Genomic DNA, 24,734 nt, shown 5'->3' on the forward strand with positions numbered 1-24,734 from the left:
ATGTTACTCCTCTTTTCCTTCACGCTCTTTCTACTTATGTATTTTCCTCTAATCCAAATCTAACATAACAGTTCACACACTATCCACAGCTCACCCTCCTCACACTTTTAACAAGTCCAGATGACTGGAACATACTTTGGCGCTAAAACTTGAAAAAATTCTGGACAACAATCTGATCAACTCTAGAGTTACTTCTCTTTTCTTTCACACTCTTTCTACTTATGTATTTTTCTCTAAATCTAACGTAACAGTTTGCACACTATCCACAGCTAACCCTCCTCACACTTTTAACATTTAGTCTCGAGAACTCTCATTTGGAAAGTCAGCTGACCTCATATGTAGCCTTAACCTGATTTCAAATCTCGCGAGGGAAGCTACGTCACGAGAAAGGAAGGGAAACAAGATGGCGCCGCGGTCTGAAAAGACACCAATTCATGTCATTTTGAACCATCTACTATGTTTATGATAGTTTTGGAATAATTATATAATTTTTGATGACCAGGCACATTGTCACGTGTTGTTACTGTGGTAGTTTCGTCGAGAAAAGATAATTTTTGGAAAGATTGCATGTTGTGTAAGTACTGTGTTGCATGTAACTATAAGTGTATGGCATAACTGTGAGCTATGGGGTAAAAAAAAAAATTAAAAATCGGAATTTCGGTAAGGGGGCGCTAGCCTAAAGTATGAGGGCGCAGCGCCCCTGTAAGAAAAACCCTTGGTTACTATGATAGTATTTTACTGGTCCGGCCTTCTTGAGATCAAACTGGGCTGAATGTGGCCCCTGAACTAAAATGAGTTTGACACCCCTGCTGTACGCCAGTGTCCTAAAACTTATCCTTCAAAATTCCTGCCATGTGTTCTAAAAGAAATAAACACAGCAGCTAAAAGGTTTCACATCCTCTGACGTTAATATGAGAAGACTTTTCTTGTAAGCAGTAATACAGATAAGTCTTTGACCTGTAACCGACCAAATGGTTACATCCTTCTGTGCTTGACTTTGTGACTCAGATGCACCAGTCATAGGTGCAACGTTATAGATAATGGTCCATGCTGCGGAACTGTTTTTAGACGCAACTTTATATTTTCACAATCTGTCTGTGCTCTGGGGTTAGTGGTTAAAAATGTGTTGCTCAGATAGAGGAAGTGGCTGAAGGACAAAAACGAAAATGTTGAAGAAGAGTCTGGTTCGCAGGGCATTTTGGTGCATGTAAATCCACTGCAGTAGTAGTGATAAATATTTACTATTGGCCTGGCTTTATTAAAGACCTTTATCATCTTACTGGATAGTCAGAGTAAGCTGTGTCGGCCTGTCATATGGTGACCGTGCAGAATCAGAGTCAGTCCCATTGGCAGTAATAACCAGAGCTCAAAAGGGGAAATTCAACAGATATCAATAACTTGGTCAGATGTTTTTGAGGAAATTTGAATTCAGGAACTTTCAGAACTCTATTGCCCAGTTTGAGGACAATGCAGCCTTTAACTCGGGGTTATTTCTAAAAAAAAAAAACCCACACATAAGGTTCTTTAACCCATAAAGACCTAGTGTTACATTTGTGGCAGTTCCCATATGGATTTTTCTCTATTTTTAACCTTTGTTAAGTGATTTATCACCATTTATTATATTATTACGGTCTGTACTTTGCATTTTTAAGTTAAAATCATGCATTTTAATATATTTAATTTATTGATCATGTAAATGTTCATAAAAGCTTGGATTAAAGTTGAGGGTTATTATATCAAAAACAGAAAAAACTGAATAAAATGTGACTTTTTCCAGTACAATATATCATGAACTGAACATAAACAAAGTGTCTCCATGTACTGTTATTGATCCAACTCCATGGGTTTTACTGGTGAATCAATGTTGTAGACGATGATGGTGTTTCCATGGTAACTACGTAGCCTCTGAACATCCAAATGGGTCATATCTGATGACCATGAAAAGATGACAAAACTGCATTTTACACCAATTATTTACATGTATTGGTAAAATTAGTGGATCATAACAGGTATTAAACATTTTATATCAGTAAATGAGTTTTGATCACCGGTGGATGTTTAGGTCTTTATGGGTTAAAGACTGAAACCTACTGTACAATGTAAATAATGTGGGCAACCTTAGACAATGATCAAAGATTCAGAGCCAGTCAAATGTCACAGTGAGATATTCGTTAAGATACTTAACATAGACCTAGTATAATACAAAGACATTAGTTGTTGTTCCAGTGTAACCAATGCAACATACAACCTTAAATTAAAACACATGAAATAGTTTGAAAGCCACCAATAATCACATACATGTAACAGCATTACCCAGAAAATCCACATAGTATTCCAGTCTTCATTGAATTGTATATATCATAATGCCCGGCTGTTTGTTTATATGGCTCGTGTGCTGAATACACACGCTTTACTGTTGTCCACTTATCTCACGTAGTTCTCTCTGTTCCGTAACTCAAAGTGTACATGTACCACAGTGGGGTCAATACTGCCTATGTTACTGTTACAATACTTCAAAGTGCTCACAACTGAGACTCAGAAACAGGGCTGGGTGATGAAACAATGATGAGAATTTTTGCAGAAGTCTAGCATTTGAGCGTCATTTCGCATTATTTATGGAAAAAAAAAGTCAAAAGGAAAAAAGAAGTCAAAAGGGAAAAAAAAATCTTCCTCCTGTTTGTCATTTTTGCATAATGGGAAATGGCAATACTTTATGTCCTGCATCTTCTACCCTGTTTATTGGAGCCATCTGTGATGTATCGTAATTTCCGGTCTATAAGCCGCTACTTTTTTCCACACACTGTGAACCCACGGCTCTAAAATGATACGGCTAATTTACGTATTCTACGCTAACAATCGATCCTGCTGACAAAGAAGGAAATAGAGCTGCTGCACGTAAGTTTGGCATCAATGAAGTGATGGTGAGACGTTGGAGACGGGGTGAGTGCGGTTTATAGTCCAGAAAGTACGGTAAATGTGAAGCTACCCTCTGAGAACATTATACAGTCTAATTTATTAGTTCCAAACCAGCTACTGAAGGTGCAAATCTAAGTCATATTTTGTACTCTTCAAACAAAAAAGTTAAGGATATTAATTTTTTTTTTTTGTAATTTTTTTTGCATTGTTGCCATTTGTAAATAAAACTATGTCTGGTCATTAAAAAATGTGTTTCAATTCAGTTCACACACAAAAAAATAAAAAGTGCAAGAATCCCAACTGAAAAAAATAGGCCAAAAATTTAAAATATTCTTAACTTTTTGTTTGTAGTGTATGTTTTACTTTTGTTGTGATTTCTCAAAAGTCTGTTTAAAATTTGCTGGACATTTTTTGGAAACGCAGGTAGTGTCTACTATATGTTTAGTTTTTTTTTTTAACTTATTTAAATCATTTTGAATAATACATCTTTTTTTTGTATAGTGTTTGTCACATACTGAACATCAAACATTTTAAAACCACAAAAAAAAAAAAAAAAAAAAAAAAAAAAAATTCACTCGGCCCCAAAAATCAACCTTTAAACTTGAAAGAAGTTGTGATTTGGTATTTATCGTGATAATTATTATTACTAACAGAATTGTTCTTCCTCATCATATCATTTTCTTCACCCAGCCCTCAACTTCAGCCAGTGTTTGAGAAGTGGAACAGTCAACGCAGATGTTAAGATGTGGTAGATTTCAGAGAACAATGTCCGTCTTCTTGAAAATATTCAAGTCTCTGTGTGTTCCTCAGAAGTCATCTTCATAGTCCATGTTTCCGTGGTGGTTTTCTGGGACAGTATATACTGATTTACTCTTTTTATTCCTGCTCGCTGCTCGTGATGACGCAGGGTCTTCAGTTCCAGAAAAAGACAGGTAGGCGGCAATGCTGTTCCTGACGCCGTAACTCACCATGTTGTCACTGCCGCTGTCTGTGCTGACCAGCTGTGTTCTGTGAAGACAGGAAGTTCAGCAATACATTACAAGATCACACTTTCACACTTCACAGTCACATTTTTTTAAAGAAAAGAGAAGAAGCTGACGCCAAAATGTAGTTATCGATTCAAATTCTTAATTCTAGACTTTAACCCATAAAGGCCCAGTGCTACTTTCGTGTCAGTTTCCAAATTAAATTTTCTCTACATCTAACCTTTACTAAAAGAGTGATATCTTGCTTAAAAAAACAAAAAAACAACACCTCTCTGTGGTCTACATAAACTGTAAATTCTATTTTTGGGTCTGCATTCTTCATTAATTCAACTCCACAGGTCCATCTGACACCAGAAAGGTGGTTTTGAGCGCTGGCCCTTTAAATGCAACTGAGCCACTTCAGGCCCCACCCCCTCCAGGTTGTTGGCAGTGCTGCTCTGTCCCGTTCAACCAACAACTGAACATTTTAGGTAATCGGCTCCAAGTTTGGACATATTTTCAGTATGGACTACAACCGCTACAATTATGGCGTACACTGAGAAATGTGCTTTGGAAGTCTTGACTTTATATGTGCAAATGTTGTGATGTAACTAGTTATAGACGTAACAAATTAAGCAGGAATTAAAACAGGTTGTTGAAATCCAGCTGATTTTTGCCAAAATGAAATAAAAATTGCTTTGCGGCACCTGGAGGGTTCAAATTCAAACTTTTTGAACTATTAGGGTCCAAATACACAAATAAATGAACCAAAGACTAATAAAAGTGGGTTTAGCAAAATATGACCCCTTTAAATAATTTATCATCATTTATTATAATATTATCCTATGTATTTTGCATTTTATCAGTATAAATCAAGTATTTTCCTATATTTAATTCACTGATCATGACAATGTTCATAAAAGTTCGATTAAACTCGAGGGTTATTATATCAAAAACAGAAAACTGCAGAAAAAGTGACTTTTTCAGTAAAATCTATCATTAACCCTTTCATGCATAGTGGTCACCACAGTGGACAGCTGTTCAAAAGTGTTCTCTTAAATGGATTTTGTTGTTTTAGTTCCTTATCAGCCAACACAGTGGACACTTATGTATCATCCCATACACTGTAATTCATACCATTACTGTAACTTTGCTGTTTTAGATAAACCTGATCTGCAGTAACATGCCTGATTGTCCAAAAAAAAAAAAGCTAATTGTTATTAAACTGAAATTAACACGTTTTTTTTTAACAAAAAGGTTTTTTTTTTTTTTTTTGCATATTATCTCCATGCAGGTATTGTTAAAATGGGAGAAAACATCAGATTAGCAGCAATAAAAATGTTTTTATCTCATAGTTTTCACACAGTATATCGGTAAATATGTTTCTTTGGTTCTAAAATAAAACACATGATGTCCAGCTGAGTGGACATTTTTGTAACTCCATGAAAAATAGGTTCATTTAAAAAGATTGAATCACTTTTTTTTTTTTTTTTCCCCATGCCTACAGAGGAATAAAAACAGGAAAAAAAAAATCTTGATTAAGGTTCTCCTAATTCATGCATGAAAGGGTTAACTGATCATAAACCAAGCATTTCCATCCACTGTCACTGATTCAACTCCATGGGTTTTACTGGTGAATCAATGTTGTAGAAGATGACAGTGTTTCCATGGTAACTATGGAGCCTCTGAATATCCAAATAGGTCATATCTGATGACCATGAAAAGATGACAAACTGCATTTTACACCAATTATTTGCATGTATCGATAGGATTAGTGGATCAACAGGTATTATACAGTTTAAATCACTACATGATTTCAGTCACTGGCGGCTGTTTGGATCTTTAACACAAACGTCTGTACATCTTACTTTTTTAAACAGGTTTGTTAGTTTCGTTTTTCTGCATTTAAGGTGAATTAGCCATTATTTTTAATTTTTTAATATTATCCACCTTCCTAGTAGTAAGACCAGTGTCAACCTACACGGATGGAGCAATTACATATCGTTAGCACAACTGCTTAAGTCATATTTTTGGCCAAATTGTGACATAGACAGACATATAATTTTACTCTTCTAACAATGCTACTTCATTTTTCATCATTGGCTACGGCCTGAAAAAAATATGACATAGGCAATAATGCTATGGGACTAACAAAATAGAAAAGACCATCCCTTTGTATTTCTGTAAGTGAAAATCATCAAAAACAACGAAAAAAAATCAACAAAACATGTAAAAGAAACAGCATAAAAGAAGTAACAAGTAAAAATGCAAAATGCTGTCATGTGAAAATAAGCAATGAAACAAAAACTACTGAATGTAAAAGATGAAAGATACAAATGACTACTTTTTTTTTATTTTTATTTTTTTTACTTTTTATACTCTCAGTTGAGTCATGACTTTTATCAGAGTCTTATCTTCTCCTGAAATAAATGAAGTGTACTTTTACACTTGAGGTTATTATTGGATTAATTCCTTAACCCTTTTTTCGACCAAGTGACTATTTTTGGTAATTTCCACATATGTTACAAGACAGTGACAGCAACAGTTACAGCAGGGGACACCAACCCTAGTCCTTGAGAGCTACTATCCAGCATGTTTTAGATATTTCTGTCTTCCAACACACCTGACAGTCATTATCGGACTTCTGCAGAGGTCCATGATGGGCTTATCATTTAAAAACAGGTGTGTTGGAAGAGGGATACATCTAAAACACACAGGATAGTAGATCTGGAGGACCAGGGTAGGTGACCTCTGAGTTCCAGTGAGGACAGTGAGGCAACAATCTCAGGTCCAATGTGGTCTCCAGGGTCTGTAAGGTCCACCTCTGGATGAACAGTGAGTGGACCTGCTTTGTTAAGTACCATGAAGTAATGGTACTAATGTAAGGAATGATGTTCAAAGGGATCATGTGGATGTGGACAGGTGTCTGGATCAGCACTTATGTTGGTCTAAAATACATGATCCTTTCACATTACAAGTGTTTTTCTTGTTTTTGTTTTTTTTTACATATAAATATATATATTTTTACTTCCACCATGGAGGTTATGTTTTTGCCAGCGTTGGTTTTTCTGTCTGTCTGTCTGTGTGCAAGATAACTCAAAAAGTTATGGATAGATTTGGATGAAAATTTCAGGAAATGTTGATACTGGCACAAGGAACAAATTATTTAAATTTGGTGGTGATCGGGGGGGTGGGGGTGGGGGGGTGGTACTGATCTGCCTTGGTGGAGGTCTGCGCTCTCCAAGTGCTTTTCTAATTTGTTTGTCTGTCTGTCTGTCTGTCCGTGTTCAAAATATCTTGAAAATATATGGACAAATTTGGATGACAATTTCAGGAAATGTTGATACTGGCACAAGGAACAAATGATTACATTTTGGTGGTGATCGTGTGTGTGTGGGGGGTACTGGTCTGCCTTGGTGGAGGTCTTCACTCTCCAAGTGCTTTTCTAATTTATTTATTTATTTATTTTCTTGGATTTTTTTTTCCAACTGGGTGGCTGTGGCTAAGCTGGTAGAGCAGGTCATCTGATGATCGAAGGGTCAGGGGTTTGAATTCCGGCTCAGACTGTCCACATGTCGAAGTGTCCTTGGGCAAGACACTGGACTCTAATGATCGAAGGGTCAGGGGTTTGAATTCCGGCTCAGACTGTCCACATGTCGAAGTGTCCTTGGGCAAGACACTGGACTCTAATGATCGAAGGGTCAGGGGTTTGAATTCCGGCTCAGACTGTCCACATGTCGAAGTGTCCTTGGGCAAGACACTGGACTCTAATGATCGAAGGGTCAGGGGTTCGAATCCTGGCTCAGACTGTCCACGTGTCAAAGTGTCCTTGGGCAAGACACTGGACTCCAATGATTGAAGGGTCAGGGGTTCAAATCCTGGCTCAGACTGCCCACACGTCGAAGTGTCCTTGGGCAAGACATTGGACTCTAATGATCGAAGGGTCAGGGGTTCGAATCCTGGCTCAGACTGTTCACTTGTTGAAGTGTCCTTGGGCAAGACACTGGACTCTAATGATCAAAGGGTCAGGGGTTCGAATCCTGGCTCAGACTGTCCACATGTCGAAGTGTCCTTGGGCAAGACACTGGACTCTAATGATCGAAGGGTCAGGGGTTCGAATCCTGGCTCAGACAGTCCACATGTTGAAGTGTCCTTGGGCAAGACACTGGACTCTAATGATCGTAGGGTCAGGGGTTCGAATCCTGGCTATGACTGTTCACTTGTTGAAGTGTCCTTGGGCAAGACACTGGACTCTAATGATCAAAGGGTCAGGGGTTTGAATCCTGGCTCAGACTATCCACATGTCAAAGTGTCCTTGGGAAAGACACTGGACTCTAATGATCGAAGGGTCAGGGGTTCAAATCCTGGCTCAGACTGTCCACATGTCAAAGTGTCCTTGGGCAAGACACTGGACTCCAATGATCGAAGGGTCAAGGGTTCGAATCCTGGCTCAGACTGTTCGCTTGTTGAAGTGTCCTTGGGCAAGACACTGAACTCTAATGATCGTAGGGTCAGGGGTTCGAATCCTGGCTCAGACTGTCCACATGTCGAAGTGTCCTTGGGCAAGACATTGGACTCTAATGATCAAAGAGTCAGGGGTTTGAATCCTGGCTCAGACTGTCCACATGTCGAAGTGTCCTTGGGCAAGACATTGGACTCTAATGATCGAAGGATCAGGGGTTCGAATCCTGGCTCAGACTGTTCACACGTCGAAGTGTCCTTGGGCAAGACACTGGACTCTAATGATCGAAGGGTCAGGGGTTCGAATCCTGGCTCAGACTGTTCACTTGTTGAAGTGTCCTTGGGCAAGACACTGGACTCTAATGATCGAAAGGTCAGGGGTTCGAATCCTGGCTCAGACAGTCCACATGTCGAAGTGTCCTTGGGCAAGACATTGGACTCTAATGATCGAAGGGTCAGGGGTTTGAATCTTGGCTCAGACAGTCCACATGTTGAAGTATCCTTGGGCAAGACACTGGACTCTAATGATCGTAGGGTCAGGGGTTTGAATCCTGGCTCAGACTGTTCACTTGTTGAAGTGTCCTTGGGCAAGACACTGGACTCTAATGATCAAAGGGTCAGGGGTTTGAATCCTGGCTCAGACTGTCCACATGTCGAAGTGTCCTTGGGCAAGACACTGGACTCTAATGATCGAAGGGTCAGGGGTTCGAATCCTGGCTCAGACTGTTCACTTGTTGAAGTGTCCTTGGGCAAGACACTGAACTCTAATGATCGAAGGGTCAGGGGTTCGAATCCTGGCTCAGACTGTCCACGTGTCAAAGTGTCCTTGGGCAAGACACTGGACTCCAATGATTGAAGGGTCAGGGGTTCAAATCCTGGCTCAGACTGCCCACACGTCGAAGTGTCCTTGGGCAAGACATTGGACTCTAATGATCGAAGGGTCAGGGGTTCAAATCCTGGCTCAGACTGTTCACTTGTTGAAGTGTCCTTGGGCAAGACACTGGACTCTAATGATCAAAGGGTCAGGGGTTCGAATCCTGGCTCAGACTGTCCACATGTCGAATTGTCCTTGGGCAAGACATTGGACTCTAATGATCAAAGAGTCAGGGGTTTGAATCCTGGCTCAGACTGTCCACATGTCGAAGTGTCCTTGGGCAAGACATTGGACTCTAATGATCGAAGGATCAGGGGTTCGAATCCTGGCTCAGACTGTTCACACGTCGAAGTGTCCTTGGGCAAGACACTGGACTCTAATGATCGAAGGGTCAGGGGTTCGAATCCTGGCTCAGACTGTTCACTTGTTGAAGTGTCCTTGGGCAAGACACTGGACTCTAATGATCGAAAGGTCAGGGGTTCGAATCCTGGCTCAGACAGTCCACATGTCGAAGTGTCCTTGGGCAAGACATTGGACTCTAATGATCGAAGGGTCAGGGGTTTGAATCTTGGCTCAGACAGTCCACATGTTGAAGTATCCTTGGGCAAGACACTGGACTCTAATGATCGTAGGGTCAGGGGTTTGAATCCTGGCTCAGACTGTTCACTTGTTGAAGTGTCCTTGGGCAAGACACTGGACTCTAATGATCAAAGGGTCAGGGGTTTGAATCCTGGCTCAGACTGTCCACATGTCGAAGTGTCCTTGGGCAAGACACTGGACTCTAATGATCGAAGGGTCAGGGGTTCGAATCCTGGCTCAGACTGTTCACTTGTTGAAGTGTCCTTGGGCAAGACACTGAACTCTAATGATCGAAGGGTCAGGGGTTCGAATCCTGGCTCAGACTGTCCACGTGTCAAAGTGTCCTTGGGCAAGACACTGGACTCCAATGATTGAAGGGTCAGGGGTTCAAATCCTGGCTCAGACTGCCCACACGTCGAAGTGTCCTTGGGCAAGACATTGGACTCTAATGATCGAAGGGTCAGGGGTTCAAATCCTGGCTCAGACTGTTCACTTGTTGAAGTGTCCTTGGGCAAGACACTGGACTCTAATGATCAAAGGGTCAGGGGTTCGAATCCTGGCTCAGACTGTCCACATGTCGAAGTGTCCTTGGGCAAGACACTGGACTCTAATGATCGAAGGGTCAGGGGTTCGAATCCTGGCTCAGACAGTCCACATGTTGAAGTGTCCTGGGGCAAGACACTGGACTCTAATGATCGTAGGGTCAGGGGTTCGAATCCTGGCTCAGACTGTTCACTTGTTGAAGTGTCCTTGGGCAAGACACTGGACTCTAATGATCAAAGGGTCAGGGGTTTGAATCCTGGCTCAGACTGTCCACATGTCAAAGTGTCCTTGGGCAAGACACTGGACTCTAATGATCGAAGGGTCAGGGGTTCAAATCCTGGCTCAGACTGTCCACATGTCAAAGTGTCCTTGGGCAAGACACTGGACTCCAATGATCGAAGGGTCAAGGGTTCGAATCCTGGCTCAGACTGTTCGCTTGTTGAAGTGTCCTTGGGCAAGACACTGAACTCTAATGATCGTAGGGTCAGGGGTTCGAATCCTGGCTCAGACTGTCCACATGTCGAATTGTCCTTGGGCAAGACATTGGACTCTAATGATCAAAGAGTCAGGGGTTTGAATCCTGGCTCAGACTGTCCACATGTCGAAGTGTCCTTGGGCAAGACATTGGACTCTAATGATCGAAGGGTCAGGGGTTCGAATCCTGGCTCAGACTGTTCACACGTCGAAGTGTCCTTGGGCAAGACACTGGACTCTAATGATCGAAGGGTCAGGGGTTCGAATCCTGGCTCAGACAGTCCACATGTTGAAGTGTCCTTGGGCAAGACACTGGACTCTAATGATCGAAGGGTCAGGGGTTCGAATCCTGGCTCAGACTGTCCACATGTCGAAGTGTCCTTGGGCAAGACATTGGACTCTAATGATCGAAGGGTCAGGGGTTCGAATCCTGGCTCAGACTGTTCACACGTCGAAGTGTCCTTGGGCAAGACATTGGACTCTAATGATCGAAGGGTCAGGGGTTCAAATCCTGGCTCAGACTGTTCACTTGTTGAAGTGTCCTTGGGCAAGACACTGGACTCTAATGATCGAAAGGTCAGGGGTTCGAATCCTGGCTCAGACTGTCCACATGTCGAAGTGTCCTTGGGCAAGACATTGGACTCTAATGATCGAAGGGTCAGGGGTTCGAATCCTGGCTCAGACTGTTCACACGTCGAAGTGTCCTTGGGCAAGACACTGGACTCTAATGATCGAAGGGTCAGGGGTTCGAATCCTGGCTCAGACAGTCCACATGTTGAAGTGTCCTTGGGCAAGACACTGGACTCTAATGATCGAAGGGTCAGGGGTTCGAATCCTGGCTCAGACATTCCACATGTCGAAGTGTCCTTGGGCAAGACATTGGACTCTAATGATCGAAGGGTCAGGGGTTCGAATCCTGGCTCAGACTGTTCACACGTCGAAGTGTCCTTGGGCAAGACATTGGACTCTAATGATCGAAGGGTCAGGGGTTCAAATCCTGGCTCAGACTGTTCACTTGTTGAAGTGTCCTTGGGCAAGACACTGGACTCTAATGATCGAAAGGTCAGGGGTTCGAATCCTGGCTCAGACAGTCCACATGTCGAAGTGTCCTTGGGCAAGACATTGGACTCTAATGATCGAAGGGTCAGGGGTTTGAATCTTGGCTCAGACAGTCCACATGTTGAAGTATCCTTGGGCAAGACACTGGACTCTAATGATCGTAGGGTCAGGGGTTTGAATCCTGGCTCAGACTGTTCACTTGTTGAAGTGTCCTTGGGCAAGACACTGGACTCTAATGATCAAAGGGTCAGGGGTTTGAATCCTGGCTCAGACTGTCCACATGTCAAAGTGTCCTTGGGCAAGACACTGGACTCTAATGATCGAAGGGTCAGGGATTCGGATCCTGGCTCAGACTGTCCACATGTCAAAGTGTCCTTGGGCAAGACACTGGACTCCAATGATCGAAGGGTCAGGGGTTCGAATCCTGGCTCAGACTGTCCACATGTCGAAGTGTCCTTGGGCAAGACACTGGACTCCAATGATCGAAGGGTCAGGGGTTCGAATCCTGGCTCAGACTGTTCACTTGTTGAAGTGTCCTTGGGCAAGACACTGAACTCTAATGATCGTAGGGTCAGGGGTTCGAATCCTGGCTCAGACTGTCCACATGTCGAATTGTCCTTGGGCAAGACATTGGACTCTAATGATCAAAGAGTCAGGGGTTCGAATCCTGGCTCAGACTGTCCACATGTCGAAGTGTCCTTGGGCAAGACATTGGACTCTAATGATCGAAGGGTCAGGGGTTCAAATCCTGGCTCAGACTGTTCACTTGTTGAAGTGTCCTTGGGCAAGACACTGGACTCTAATGATCGAAGGGTCAGGGGTTCGAATCCTGGCTCAGACTGTCCACATGTCGAAGTGTCCTTGGGCAAGACACTGGACTCTAATGATCGAAGGGTCAGGGGTTTGGATCCTGGCTCAGACAGTCCACATGTCAAAGTGTCCTTGGGCATGACACTGGACTCCAATGATCGAAGGGTCAGGGGTTCGAATCCTGGCTCAGACTGTCCACATGTCGAAGTGTCCTTGGGCAAGACACTGGACTCTAATGATCGAAGGGTCAGGGGTTCGAATCCTGGCTCAGACTGTTCACTTATTGAAGTGTCCTTGGGCAAGACACTGAACTCTAATGATCATAGGGTCAGGGGTTCGAATCCTGGCTCAGACTGTCCACATGTCGAATTGTCCTTGGGCAAGACATTGGACTCTAATGATCAAAGAGTCAGGGGTTCGAATCCTGGCTCAGACTGTCCACATGTCGAAGTGTCCTTGGGGAAGACATTGGACTCTAATGATCGAAGGGTCAGGGGTTCAAATCCTGGCTCAGACTGTTCACTTGTTGAAGTGTCCTTGGGCAAGACATTGGACTCTAATGATCGAAGGGTCAGGGGTTCGAATCCTGGCTCAGACTGTCCACACGTCGAAGTGTCCTTGGGCAAGACACTGGACTCTAATGATCGAAGGGTCAGGGGTTCGAATCCTGGCTCAGACAGTCCACATGTTGAAGTGTCCTTGGGCAAGACACTGGACTCTAATGATCGAAGGGTCAGGGGTTCGGATCCTGGCTCAGACTGTCCACATGTCGAAGTGTCCTTGGGCAAGACATTGGACTCTAATGATCGAAGGGTCAGGGGTTCGAATCCTGGCTCAGACTGTTCACACATCGAAGTGTCCTTGGGCAAGACATTGGACTCTAATGATCGAAGGGTCAGGGGTTCAAATCCTGGCTCAGACTGTTCACTTGTTGAAGTGTCCTTGGGCAAGACACTGGACTCTAATGATCGTAGGGTCAAGGGTTCGAATCCTGGCTCAGACAGTCCACATGTCGAAGTGTCCTTGGGCAAGACATTGGACTCTAATGATCGAAGGGTCAGGGGTTTGAATCTTGGCTCAGACAGTCCACATGTTGAAGTATCCTTGGGCAAGACACTGGACTCTAATGATCGTAGGGTCAGGGGTTCGAATCCTGGCTCAGACTGTTCACTTGTTGAAGTGTCCTTGGGCAAGACACTGGACTCTCATGATCAAAGGGTCAGGGGTTTGAATCCTGGCTCAGACTTTCCACATGTCAAAGTGTCCTTGGGCAAGACACTGGACTCTAATGATCGAAGGGTCAGGGGTTCGAATCCTGGCTCAGACTGTCCACATGTCAAAGTGTCCTTGGGCAAGACACTGGACTCCAATGATCGAAGGGTCAGGGGTTCGAATCCTGGCTCAGACTGTCCACATGTCGAAGTGTCCTTGGGCAAGACACTGGACTCTAATGATCGAAGGATCAGGGGTTCGAATCCTGGCTCAGACTGTTCACTTGTTGAAGTGTCCTTGGGCAAGACACTGAACTCTAATGATCGTAGGGTCAGGGGTTCGAATCCTGGCTCAGACTGTCCACATGTCGAATTGTCCTTGGGCAAGACATTGGACTCTAATGATCAAAGAGTCAGGGGTTCGAATCCTGGCTCAGACTGTCCACATGTCGAAGTGTCCTTGGGCAAGACATTGGACTCTAATGATCGAAGGGTCAGGGGTTCAAATCCTGGCTCAGACTGTTCACTTGTTGAAGTGTCCTTGGGCAAGACACTGGACTCTAATGATCGAAGGGTCAGGGGTTCGAATCCTGGCTCAGACTGTCCACACGTCGAAGTGTCCTTGGGCAAGACACTGAACTCTAATGATCGAAGGGTCAGGGGTTCGAATCCTGGCTCAGACAGTCCACATGTCGAAGTGTCCTTGGACAAGACATTGGACTCTAATGATCGAAGGGTCAGGGGTTCGAATCCTGGCTCAGACTGTTCACTTGTTGAAGTGTCCTTGGGCAAGACACTGAACTCTAATGATCGAAGGGTCAGGGGTTCGAATCCTGGCTCAGACAGTCCACATGTCGAAGTGTCCTTGGACAAGACACTGAACTCTAATGATCGAAGGGTCAGGGGTTCGAATCCTGGCTCAGACTGTTCACACGTCGAAGTGTCCTTGGGCAAGACACTGGACTCTAATGATCGAAGGGTCAGGGGTTCGAATCCTGGCTCAGACTGTTCACTTGTTGAAGTGTCCTTGGGCAAGACACTGGACTCTAATGATCGAAGGGTCAGGGGTTCGAATCCTGGCTCAGACTGTCCACATGTCAAAGTGTCCTTGGGCAAGACACTGGACCCTAAATCCCTCCCAGTAGGGCCTGCACGGCACAGCTGCATACTGGTGTATGAGTGTGTGTAGGAACAGGTGAATGTGAGGTGCTGTAAAACACTTTGGGCACCATGAAGGTGTATAAAATGCACTATATAAGTACAGTCCATTTACCATTCACGTATGGGCAAAGAATCAAATATGGTAACTTCATTGATTAAAAAAAAAAAAGTGAAAAATTTGACAAAAGTAATAAAGTCTAGTTAAGTCCTGCAATAACACACTAAGGGCAAAATCTGGACTTTCAGAGTATTTCTATGAGTGTCCTATAAAGGGTTAATTCTTTCTGCTTTAGTATGTGTATTCTGACATCCAGTTATAGACAACCAGGACCATCACAAATACCACTGAGTAATACTCGACATCTCTTGTTAACACTTTTCCTCAAGCATTTATGACTGACGACACTGACATGATAAAAGTGGGTAAATATCAGCCCACCTGTCCACTTTCTTCCAGTCAAAGTTACGGCGCATGACGACCGGTGGAGCTGTATCTGTTGGCACGCTCACACCAGATAAACAGGGAGAGGTTAATGCACAACACAGGCCGTCTGCAGAGTCTGAAAAGAAGAGTAAGAGAAGTCAGCCTCTGCTCATGTAATCTTACAAACAAACGTGCAGAACCAACATCATTTGCATTTGTCACTCTTATGGTCGACTACTCAAGCGAACACCCAATCTAAACCTGCGGAGTGGAGGGGAAGATCCAGATTGGCCTGGAAATGATCTGCATGATTACAGCACCAACACTTTACTATCTATGTTCGCACCAGAGGCTGTAATCATGCACATATATTGTATCTCATTTCCTGTTTTTTCGACATAAATCATCAGTAGACGAAGTTTAGAGAATCTGATAAGAGATACTTCTATTTATAGCAAATTATTATCAGAGTTCTTGTGGTTGAATGCATGTGTTTGTGTGCTTTGTGCATCCACCCACCAGAGTAGTGGTTGATCATATCTTCGAGGCACTGGAAAGTAAGCCGAGGAGAGATGTAGTACCAGCTGTTATCCAGCCTGAAGATACGATAGTGCTTTATGATCCTGTGCTTCACTGACAGCGAATACAGACCTGAGGACACCAAAAATTATCTATTTATTAAGTAAATCATCTTAGCAACAAAGTATTTATGAATTATCTGATGAAGTAGAAAAAGCAGAAGTATGATGAAGGCCAGTAATGTCATTTCCTCCCATACCCTCCAGGGTGTATCAAAAAAAAACTATACATTTTAAAAAATTACCCCCAGTTCTGCATTTGATAATTTTTGGAATTTTCTTTTATGGATGTTGGTAGGTAGGGGATTGGTGGAAATTTGTCCAAATATTTGTCCAATAGAGCGGGTTGTCCAATAACTAAAGAGTTGGCAGTTTGAATCCCGCTCTGTCCATGTGCTGTTGTGTCCTTGGGCAAGACACTTCACCCTCCTTGCCTCCAGTGCTGCTACTCACGCTAGTGTATGAATGCGTGTGAATGTTCGGTGGTGTTCAGAGGGGCCGTAGGCGTGGATTGGCAGCCACGCTTCCGTCAGTCTGCCCCAGGGTGACTGTGGGTACAAATGTAGTTTACCACCACCAGAGTTTGAATGTGAGGGTGGCTGAATAATGGATCCTCTGTACGTGCTTTGAGTATGCGTTCATAGAAAAGCGCTATATAAATCTAACCCATTATTATTCATTACAAATTTACAGACCCAGGTTTTCATGCATTAGTGAGCAGGGCTAAATTACGCAATCCAAGTTAAAACTGGTTTGCGCGAAGTAGCGGTGGGATTTAAATTCAATCAAAGGTCATGGGAGGGGCCAATGGGCATCTGTCTTGTTTTTGACAAAATTGCCAGGTTACAGCATTAACACTTTGGCCACCATGTCAGTTTCATTTCTTTACTCATGACAGCTGTTCCTGCCTTTCAAAGTTAATTCAACTTGTTTAAGCCTGAAAATGTCACTGAGGACAGGCCAAGTTAGGGTTAGGGTTTTAAACAGTTTTAACTTGGATTGTGCAATTTGCCCCTGTTCACTCATGTATGAAAACCTGGGTCTGTACATTTGGACAAATATCCACCAATCCCCTACCTACCAACATCCATAAAAGAAAATTCCAAAAATTATCAAATGCAGAACTGGGGGTAATTTTTGAAAATGTGTAGTTTTTTAATACACCCTGTCCAGTAGAATATTTCTATATCCTCTGTAGTGAAAATAGCACAACACTAAAATATAATAGGTGTCAGTAGTGCATCTTGACACTGGATGCTAAAACACAAAAAAGAAGACAAGAAAATTCATTCTAAGCTCCTGTAGAAACATGGCATTGCAACACAATGAACTACCAGCCACTTCCTCTGTAGATTTAAACATCGTCTTCTTCTTAAACATCTTCTTCTTCTACTCTCAGGCCACTGACCTTAGACAGTACAAACACCTTCATTTAATTAATTTATTCTGATCTTAGTCACTTTTATCTTAAAGTGATATGACAAATATTTCAGCTGTTATGTATGGTCTCAAACGGCAGTCTGTTTTAAACCTGCACTTCCTTTTTATTATTTCTTGACCTTTGTGACTTTATATATTTAGAAAGAAACATCAGCGTTGGTGTTTTTCATATCAGCGCTTGACGTAAGATGCCATTTTTGTATCCAATCCAATCCAACTTTATTTGTAAACACTTTAACCCTTTCATGCATGAATTATGAGAACCTTAGTCAATATTTTTTCTTGAGTGTTTTTGTTCCTCTTTAGGCATGAAAACAACAATGCAATTGAATTTTTTTCATGAACCTATTTTTTGTGGAGTCACAAAAATATCCACTCAACTGGACACCATGTGTTTAATTTTTGAAGCAAACAAACATGTATTTAAAACTCATCATCAGAAAGTGAAATACCGTGTGAAAAGTATGAAATAAAAAAAAGATTTTTAATGCCGCTAATCTGATGTTTTCTCACATTTTATCCTACTCAAATACTAGTTATTACTCATTTCATGGAGATAATATCCTCCTGAGACCCAGGAAATTGACAATTTTAGCTTTTTTACACTAAAAAACTGTCTTGATTGGAAACTGCATAATGCAACAGTTTTTTCAGATACATTCTTAAAATAATTTTTATTTATTGATTGATTTTTTTAAATGGAATGTCCTCTGCAATGGACAGCATTTAAGTTAAACTGTCAAACTTTTGTCCCCTATAGGGGACACATTGCATTGCTGGGTCTCAGGAGGATATGCCAAAAAAAACCCCAAACAAACAAACAAAAAAAACCCCAAAAACTTTTTGTTTCAGAAAACTGTTAATTACAGTCTCATAACAATTAGAAATTGATTTCCACTTAAACATGTTACTGCAGATCAGGTTTATCAAGAACAGCAAAGTTACAGTAATAATATGATTTGCAGTGTATAGGTAGATGCATGAGCGCCCACTGTGTTGGCTGATATGCAACTAAAATAACAAAATCCATGAATATACAAGAGACCAGCAGGAGAAATGCTGTCCACTGTAGTGACCACTATGCATGAAAGGGTTAAAACAACCACAGTGGACCAAAGTGCTGTACAGAAAAATAAATAAAAACCAAAATAACAGAGTAAAATACAAGAATAGATTAAAAGACATAGAACAACTGTAAAAATAAAATAAAAAATGTAAAAATAAATAAATAAATAAAAATACAGAAGAATAGATAAAACCTACCATAAATAAAAGAACATAATACAAGAATAGATTTTTGCAAATTGTATGCAAATTGTACGTCTGTTCTCCTCAACCTGCCTTGACATCTCGGCACATGCTCACATATAGACGAGCATGCTGCTTCTGCTGAGACTCTAGCTTAAACCCCAGGTCAAACCAGGCTAAGTCCAGCTACGTGAATGCACTCACCCCTCTCTCTGGAACTCTCACGCACCAGAAAGGAGCCCACTCGGTTACAAGGCAGAAGCAGCAGCTCCTCGGCCTTCTGCCTCTCCACCCCCTCGAACAGCCAGCTGACAGAGGAACAAAGATTACATTAAATACTTGTGGCATTACATTCATATTAATGAACACTCTTAGCTTACACCACAGTCTGCATCATTTCCCTTTACGCAGAGATATCGATGCACTGGGCGTATTTGGCAACTTTGAACACTTGTTCTGACATAACAGGTTAATACTAGGCCGTACCCGTGATAGACTTTCGCCACATGGCTGTTGGGTATGTAGTTCTCCTTTCCTGTTTGGATGGAGCAAACTCTCCACCAGTAAGACTCCCTGTTTATCATAGAGGGGGAAAAGAGGAATCAACCGCTGACCTTTTGTGTGACCACTTCTCTGTACTGCAAACTTCGTTCAGTAAACATGATCTTACTGCGTAATGACTCGAAGCTTCTCCCCCATCCTGTAGATGGGCTCGCTGATTTCAGCAGATGGGTAGTCCTGGAGCACCACCACCATATCCTCCCCTAATACAGCTAATAATAATATTTACACAAACGTCATACTTTAGAAATGAGCAAAGATGTCCAAACCTCTATCATAAATTATTATTAGGTCATTTTTGTTAGAATGTTTGCTTAAAGTATGTCCTCACAGTTGCAAACATACACAATACAGGAACAAATTCTTAATAAGAATCATCATATCTCGAAGCTGCCAATATTGGAGATGTGTGAACACCGTACCTTTTTGAGAACTGTCAACATTTTCCGTGCTGACCTTGTTCTTGGCACTCATGCCTCGCATCATGTTCCCCATCCTCCAGCTGGACCAGACCCTGGCCTGACGTCCAAGCACAAACACAAACACAGAGACAGAGATGGAGAATCAGCTCTACTCCCCAAGGCCTCCTCTCAGTTTTCTTCACTCATGTACCAGTCTCTATTTTTAATATAACCAACTCTAACTAAACTTCTCCCTACCTGCTGCTGCCTCACTTCTGTCTTTGAGACTTCCTTTAAACTGACTATTATCTCAGCTGAAACACTTCTTGCAGAATAGGGAAGCTGAGGCTAGATGCTATCGGACTCAATTTTCCATTGCAGTGTTCTGCTCTGTGTGTACTGCAAACTAACAATGAACAATAGTAATAAATGACAGGGTTACAAAATGTTTTCACAGTGGCTCGTATTCTGTAATCATCATCATGAATCATAAGCACATTTGAGTGCATGCATTTCAAAACATTCTGCCTATGTGACGTACTGTATATCAGTATTTTTTTCCTCGCTTAGTCCTGCTGACCACTATGATGAAACAGTAGTTCCGTCTGTACAAAAACCACACAGCACCATCGGTACGTGTAGTTAATGCTTACCTGATGGATTGGAAGCTGGCCTTTCTGCGATGACATCAAGTATGGAGAAAAAGATTATCGCCCTAGTATGTCATAAGGGTCGCTGTGGACGCCGGCACTAGAGATGTGACGTGCTTGCAAAAGTTTACAGCAATGACCTGTCAGTCACAGTGTGGTGACAGCACTTCATCAGACTGCAAACTCACTTCCTGTAATGAAATGAGGAAGAAAGCGGACAAAGCGTTGTTGAGACAGAGCAGATCAAGAACAGAGGAACCAGCAGTGCATTCAGTACTGAAGTCATGTTTTTACTTTAACATAAACAACTTGTATATATTCTGCAATGTGAATATCACACTGGTTCGTCTCTGTAATATTATAGTTAATTACCTTCACTGTTGTATTTTATTTTTTACTGCTACAAAGAATTTTATTTTTATGCCTTTAATACATAATATAGGGTTTATATAAATATATCCTTAAGTAAATAATTAGTGTAAAGACATTATTGTCACATATTCATACATAGTAAAATTCCCTTTGATGATAAACAAAGTGGCTCTCTATCTGTATCTGCCTGTGTGTGTGTGTGTGTGTGTGTGTGTGTCTAAGCCTTTCCCATTCAAATAAGTCATTACATGTTTTTCCCGTTGACCATCAATGAGGAAGTCAGCCGCAGAATATACAAATGATAACACACATATGTGCTGTCATTTAGTGGAACTTTCACCATGTGTTTTACATTTTCTCCAAACTATTTTTACACAGACTGCTAGCCTATTTTTGTTTGAAATAATTTTAAGTAGGAAAGTGGGTTTTTTTTTGTTTTTTTTTTTTAAACTAACACTGTGGTTATCTGAAAACAAACATGTGATGCCCATCCCATGGAGCAGTGACTAACCAATTCACATTTTTGCAAAAAAAAAAAAAAAAAAATGTGTCAGTTGTAATTTGCTCACTTTTGAGTAAAATTTAACTTACTAAGAGTTTTATAAACCGACAAAATGGATTTCTCACACTGGAAGACCAACACGAAGAAGGTCTGGGAAAGTGAACTGTTTCGTAAACAGCTTGTGTTCAGTTTAATGGTTTGTGTCGTGTAACTGAAATGACAGTGAAGTATAACAAGTCTGTGGGTCAAGGTGGAAAGTGGAAGTGGAAGCCTGTGTTAATTTTAACTGTGTTGACCTCAAACTATCTCACATTCACATCAATGACACATAAAAACTATAGTTAAGGAACCAAGAGTTTTTCACTTTCATATCTTGTGAGACTGATTATTAATATTTAACTTATGCTTTAGTTCATGTTTCATAACTGTTCATTTGTGTCTTCTGTGCCTTGACATATGGATCAGACGTCATTATATCATTATGTCTCTTAGAAATACTTTCCATTGGAAAAGATTTATTTGATAAATGCTTTCTTCATTATTCTTTCACAGCTCATTCAGTCCATACTGTATGTCTTACCTCCTCTGCCTCATGATTCATTATCCCTCTCGTTTCTAAGCCACTCCTATTTAGTCACTTTAGCCTGCAAATAGTTGTTCATCTCAGTTATTTTCAGTGTTGAGGAAGTTACTTTGCAAGTGTAGCTTGTAAAACAACAAGTAGTTCAGCATGGCAGTAGTTCAAAACTACACCTAGAAAAAGTAGTTTTAGCAACTACTTTTCATTTTCAGCTTTAAATTGAGAATGTATGTGTGGTGTATATGAAACAAAATATGTCCATGGTTGAGGGCACGTCGCTATCAGGGGTGGTGCTGGCGACAGGGTTGTCCATGGTGGTGACGACCACATGATGTTAGTGATGATCGAGCATCGATCTGCGAAGCATTTCAGTGCTGCCAGAGCTAACCAATCAGAGGCAGCGTGGGCCGTCATGACACGACATGATCAGGCCTTCAATGCACTTGAAGAAGCTGATGAAAGAAAAAGGGAATGTCTTGAATTCAAAGGTGAAATACAATTTAAATTATGTGATTTTGTGATTTATTCCGAACATGCAATGACATTTAACATATATGCACTTGCAAAACATACATAATAATACAAATATCAAAAATCATAACAATCTTAGTCAGAAGAAAAGCACAATAATTCCATTTACATGCCCAAAAAGGGGTGGGAAGAAGTATAATTTATTTAATCCCACCCCCTCTCCCTACAATATTATTAATAATATATGTCCCTCTTCCTTTTACATTACTCTTCTATATTTATATATCTATTCACACACCCAAACACACACACTCATTCATCCATATACACATATATACGTTTATACATATACACACATACAAATACACATATAATCTTTTACCAATGCCTTTCTTAGTTGTGCTAGCTAATAAATAAACAAATAATAACTAACTCAAGGAAGGAAATATATATATAAACAACAGTGAACATATGGTGACAATTAATAACCCTCTTCCCTATATCTTGTGAAAAACATGTTCTTGTAAGTGTTTTTGAATTGTCTTATGTTTGAACATTCCTTGTGCTCCTCCCTCAATCTATTCCAGACTTTAACATTCATTCATTTTCTGAACCCGCTTTATCCTCACTAGGGTCATGGGGGTCGCTTGGAGCCTATCCCAGCTACATAGGGGCGAAGACTTTAACACCACACACAGATATGCTAAAACTTTTCCTAGTAGTGCGCACCCTCTGAATTTTGAAATTAAATCTACCCCTTAAATTATAACTCCCTTCCTTTTCAGTGAATAATTTCTGGATGTTTCCTGGTAGTAGATTATTTTTGGCTTTGAATATGATTTGTGTTGTTACAAAAAATAAATCTAAAAAAAAATAAATTTTATGTTGCTGCCCAAAATTGTAGTTTGCAAAGTAGAGTTGAGTAGTTAAACTACAAAAAATTACCCAAAAGTACTTGAACTACTTGACGCAGCACAAAATATGAATGTAGTTTAACTACCAGCAAGTTACAGCAAAATGTAGTTTAACTACGTAGGTCAACTCCATGTAGTTTAAGTCTCCCCAACACTGGTTATTTTATCTTAAAGCAGCATATGACGTTGTCACCAATTTTTCATCAAATCTGTAAAACCCAAGTGATAACCTCAGTATGATGAATTCAATCGTCTTTCCGTGCTAATGCACCTGAATCATTTCCCTCATGGTGAACAACTTTGTAATGTATTCTATCAAAAGCCATCTCTGTATTAACAGACCAAAACAAAACCGAAACCAAACCGTCACTCGGGCCTTTTTGGTACTCCACACAGTCGTAGTATGGCCATGGCAGCAACAAACATGGAAATGGCTTCATTGCTGCTTGCTGCTGCGGCTGCGTGGAATTCCAAAGAGACCTGAGTGATGGTTTGGTTTCGGTTTGGTCTGTAAACAAACAGACGGCTTGTGATGGAGTACACATCGAAGTTGTTCACTGTGAGGGAAGTGACTCAGGTGTGTAATCATGGAAAGATGGATTTGTGATACTAAGGCTATCACTGGGGTTTTACAGATTTGATGAAAAATTGGTGATGAATGTCATACACTGCTTTAACCTGACTTACACATTATTTATAGATATTATGAAACATTCATCTAGAGCTGAGCTGTAAGTTCATAATGATAATCCTCTAGATCTAACTGTATATCGCTGTGACATAATTTTTTAAATAATTATAGTTTTCCTTTGAGATTAGCAGCTATGATTATCATATCAAACCATAATAATTACAGCATGGTTATTCTGGTTACCACATTTTTATTTTATATACATCATCAAACTAATTAAAAAATGTGTCAGTGTTAATTATACAGATGCTGAAAAAAAGGTTTTTGTCATGTAATATCAAACATGAAGTGAAGTTTAAAAACACTAATCAATATCATTTTTTTACTGATTAATTTTGTTTTCCACTAAGGACTGTCAATAAGTCTTTAACCCTTTATCAGACAATTGACTATTTTTGGTAATTTCCGCATATATTACAAGACAGTAACAGTGACAGTTCCAGTGCGGACAGTGAGTCAATAATCTCAGGTCCAATGTGGTCTCCAGGGTCTGTAAGGTCCACCTCTGCATGAACAGTGAGTGTACCTGCTTTGTTCGGTACCATGAAGTAACGGTACTGATGTAAGGAGTGATGTTCAAAGGGATAGTGTGGATGTGAACAGGGCTCTGGATCAGCACTTATGTTGGTCTAATGTCCTAAAAGTAATATTCTAATGTTCTAAAATACATGTTACTTTCACCTTACATGTGTTTTTCTTGTATTTTTTTATTTTGTATTTTTTTTTGCCACTAACAGGTAAGGAACCAAATATGGTAACTTCATTGACCTTGATATTCTACATGACAATAAAAACACTTGAAAATGTTCACAAAAGTATTAAAGTCTTGTTATGAGCGCCAACAACAAA

General features: G+C 41.1%; 1 protein-coding gene across 5 annotated transcripts; it reads right to left on the reverse strand.

The window, feature by feature from the left end:
• Nucleotides 1–2,149: 2,149 nt before the first annotated feature.
• Nucleotides 2,150–20,484, reverse strand: sla1a (Src like adaptor 1a). 5 transcript variants are annotated; one of them, XM_030146553.1, is made up of 8 exons: nt 20,359–20,484; nt 19,727–19,823; nt 19,414–19,507; nt 19,230–19,316; nt 18,948–19,051; nt 15,997–16,128; nt 15,493–15,613; nt 2,150–3,924 (listed from the first exon to the last, which is right to left on the reverse strand). In XM_030146553.1, exons 1-8 carry the CDS (start codon nt 20,392–20,394, stop codon nt 3,723–3,725), a joined length of 873 nt encoding a protein of 290 aa, XP_030002413.1. In that variant the 5' UTR covers nt 20,395–20,484; the 3' UTR covers nt 2,150–3,722. The 5 variants fall into 5 exon arrangements, with proteins under 5 accessions (XP_030002413.1, XP_030002412.1, XP_030002411.1 ...); XM_030146552.1 differs by having other exon boundaries at nt 19,414–19,513; XM_030146551.1 differs by having other exon boundaries at nt 19,414–19,516.
• Between the last annotated feature and the right edge of the window lie 4,250 nt (nt 20,485–24,734).

This window comes from Sphaeramia orbicularis, chromosome 11 (genome assembly GCF_902148855.1).
Source record: "Sphaeramia orbicularis chromosome 11, fSphaOr1.1, whole genome shotgun sequence".
Taxonomy (NCBI): domain Eukaryota; kingdom Metazoa; phylum Chordata; class Actinopteri; order Kurtiformes; family Apogonidae; genus Sphaeramia; species Sphaeramia orbicularis.

What these genes read in the sequence shown, in the direction of transcription:
- sla1a (XM_030146551.1), bottom strand. Translation starts at nt 20,394, where the DNA reads ATGTCATCGCAGAAAGGCCAGCTTCCAATCCATCAG. An exon ending in GCCAGCTTCCAATCCATCAG is followed by an intron (nt 19,824 to 20,358) that starts GTAAGCATTAAC and finishes CTTGGACGTCAG; the next exon opens with GCCAGGGTCTGGTCCAGCTG. An exon ending in AAGCTTCGAGTCATTACGCA is followed by an intron (nt 19,317 to 19,413) that starts GTAAGATCATGT and finishes TATGATAAACAG; the next exon opens with GGAGTCTTACTGGTGGAGAG.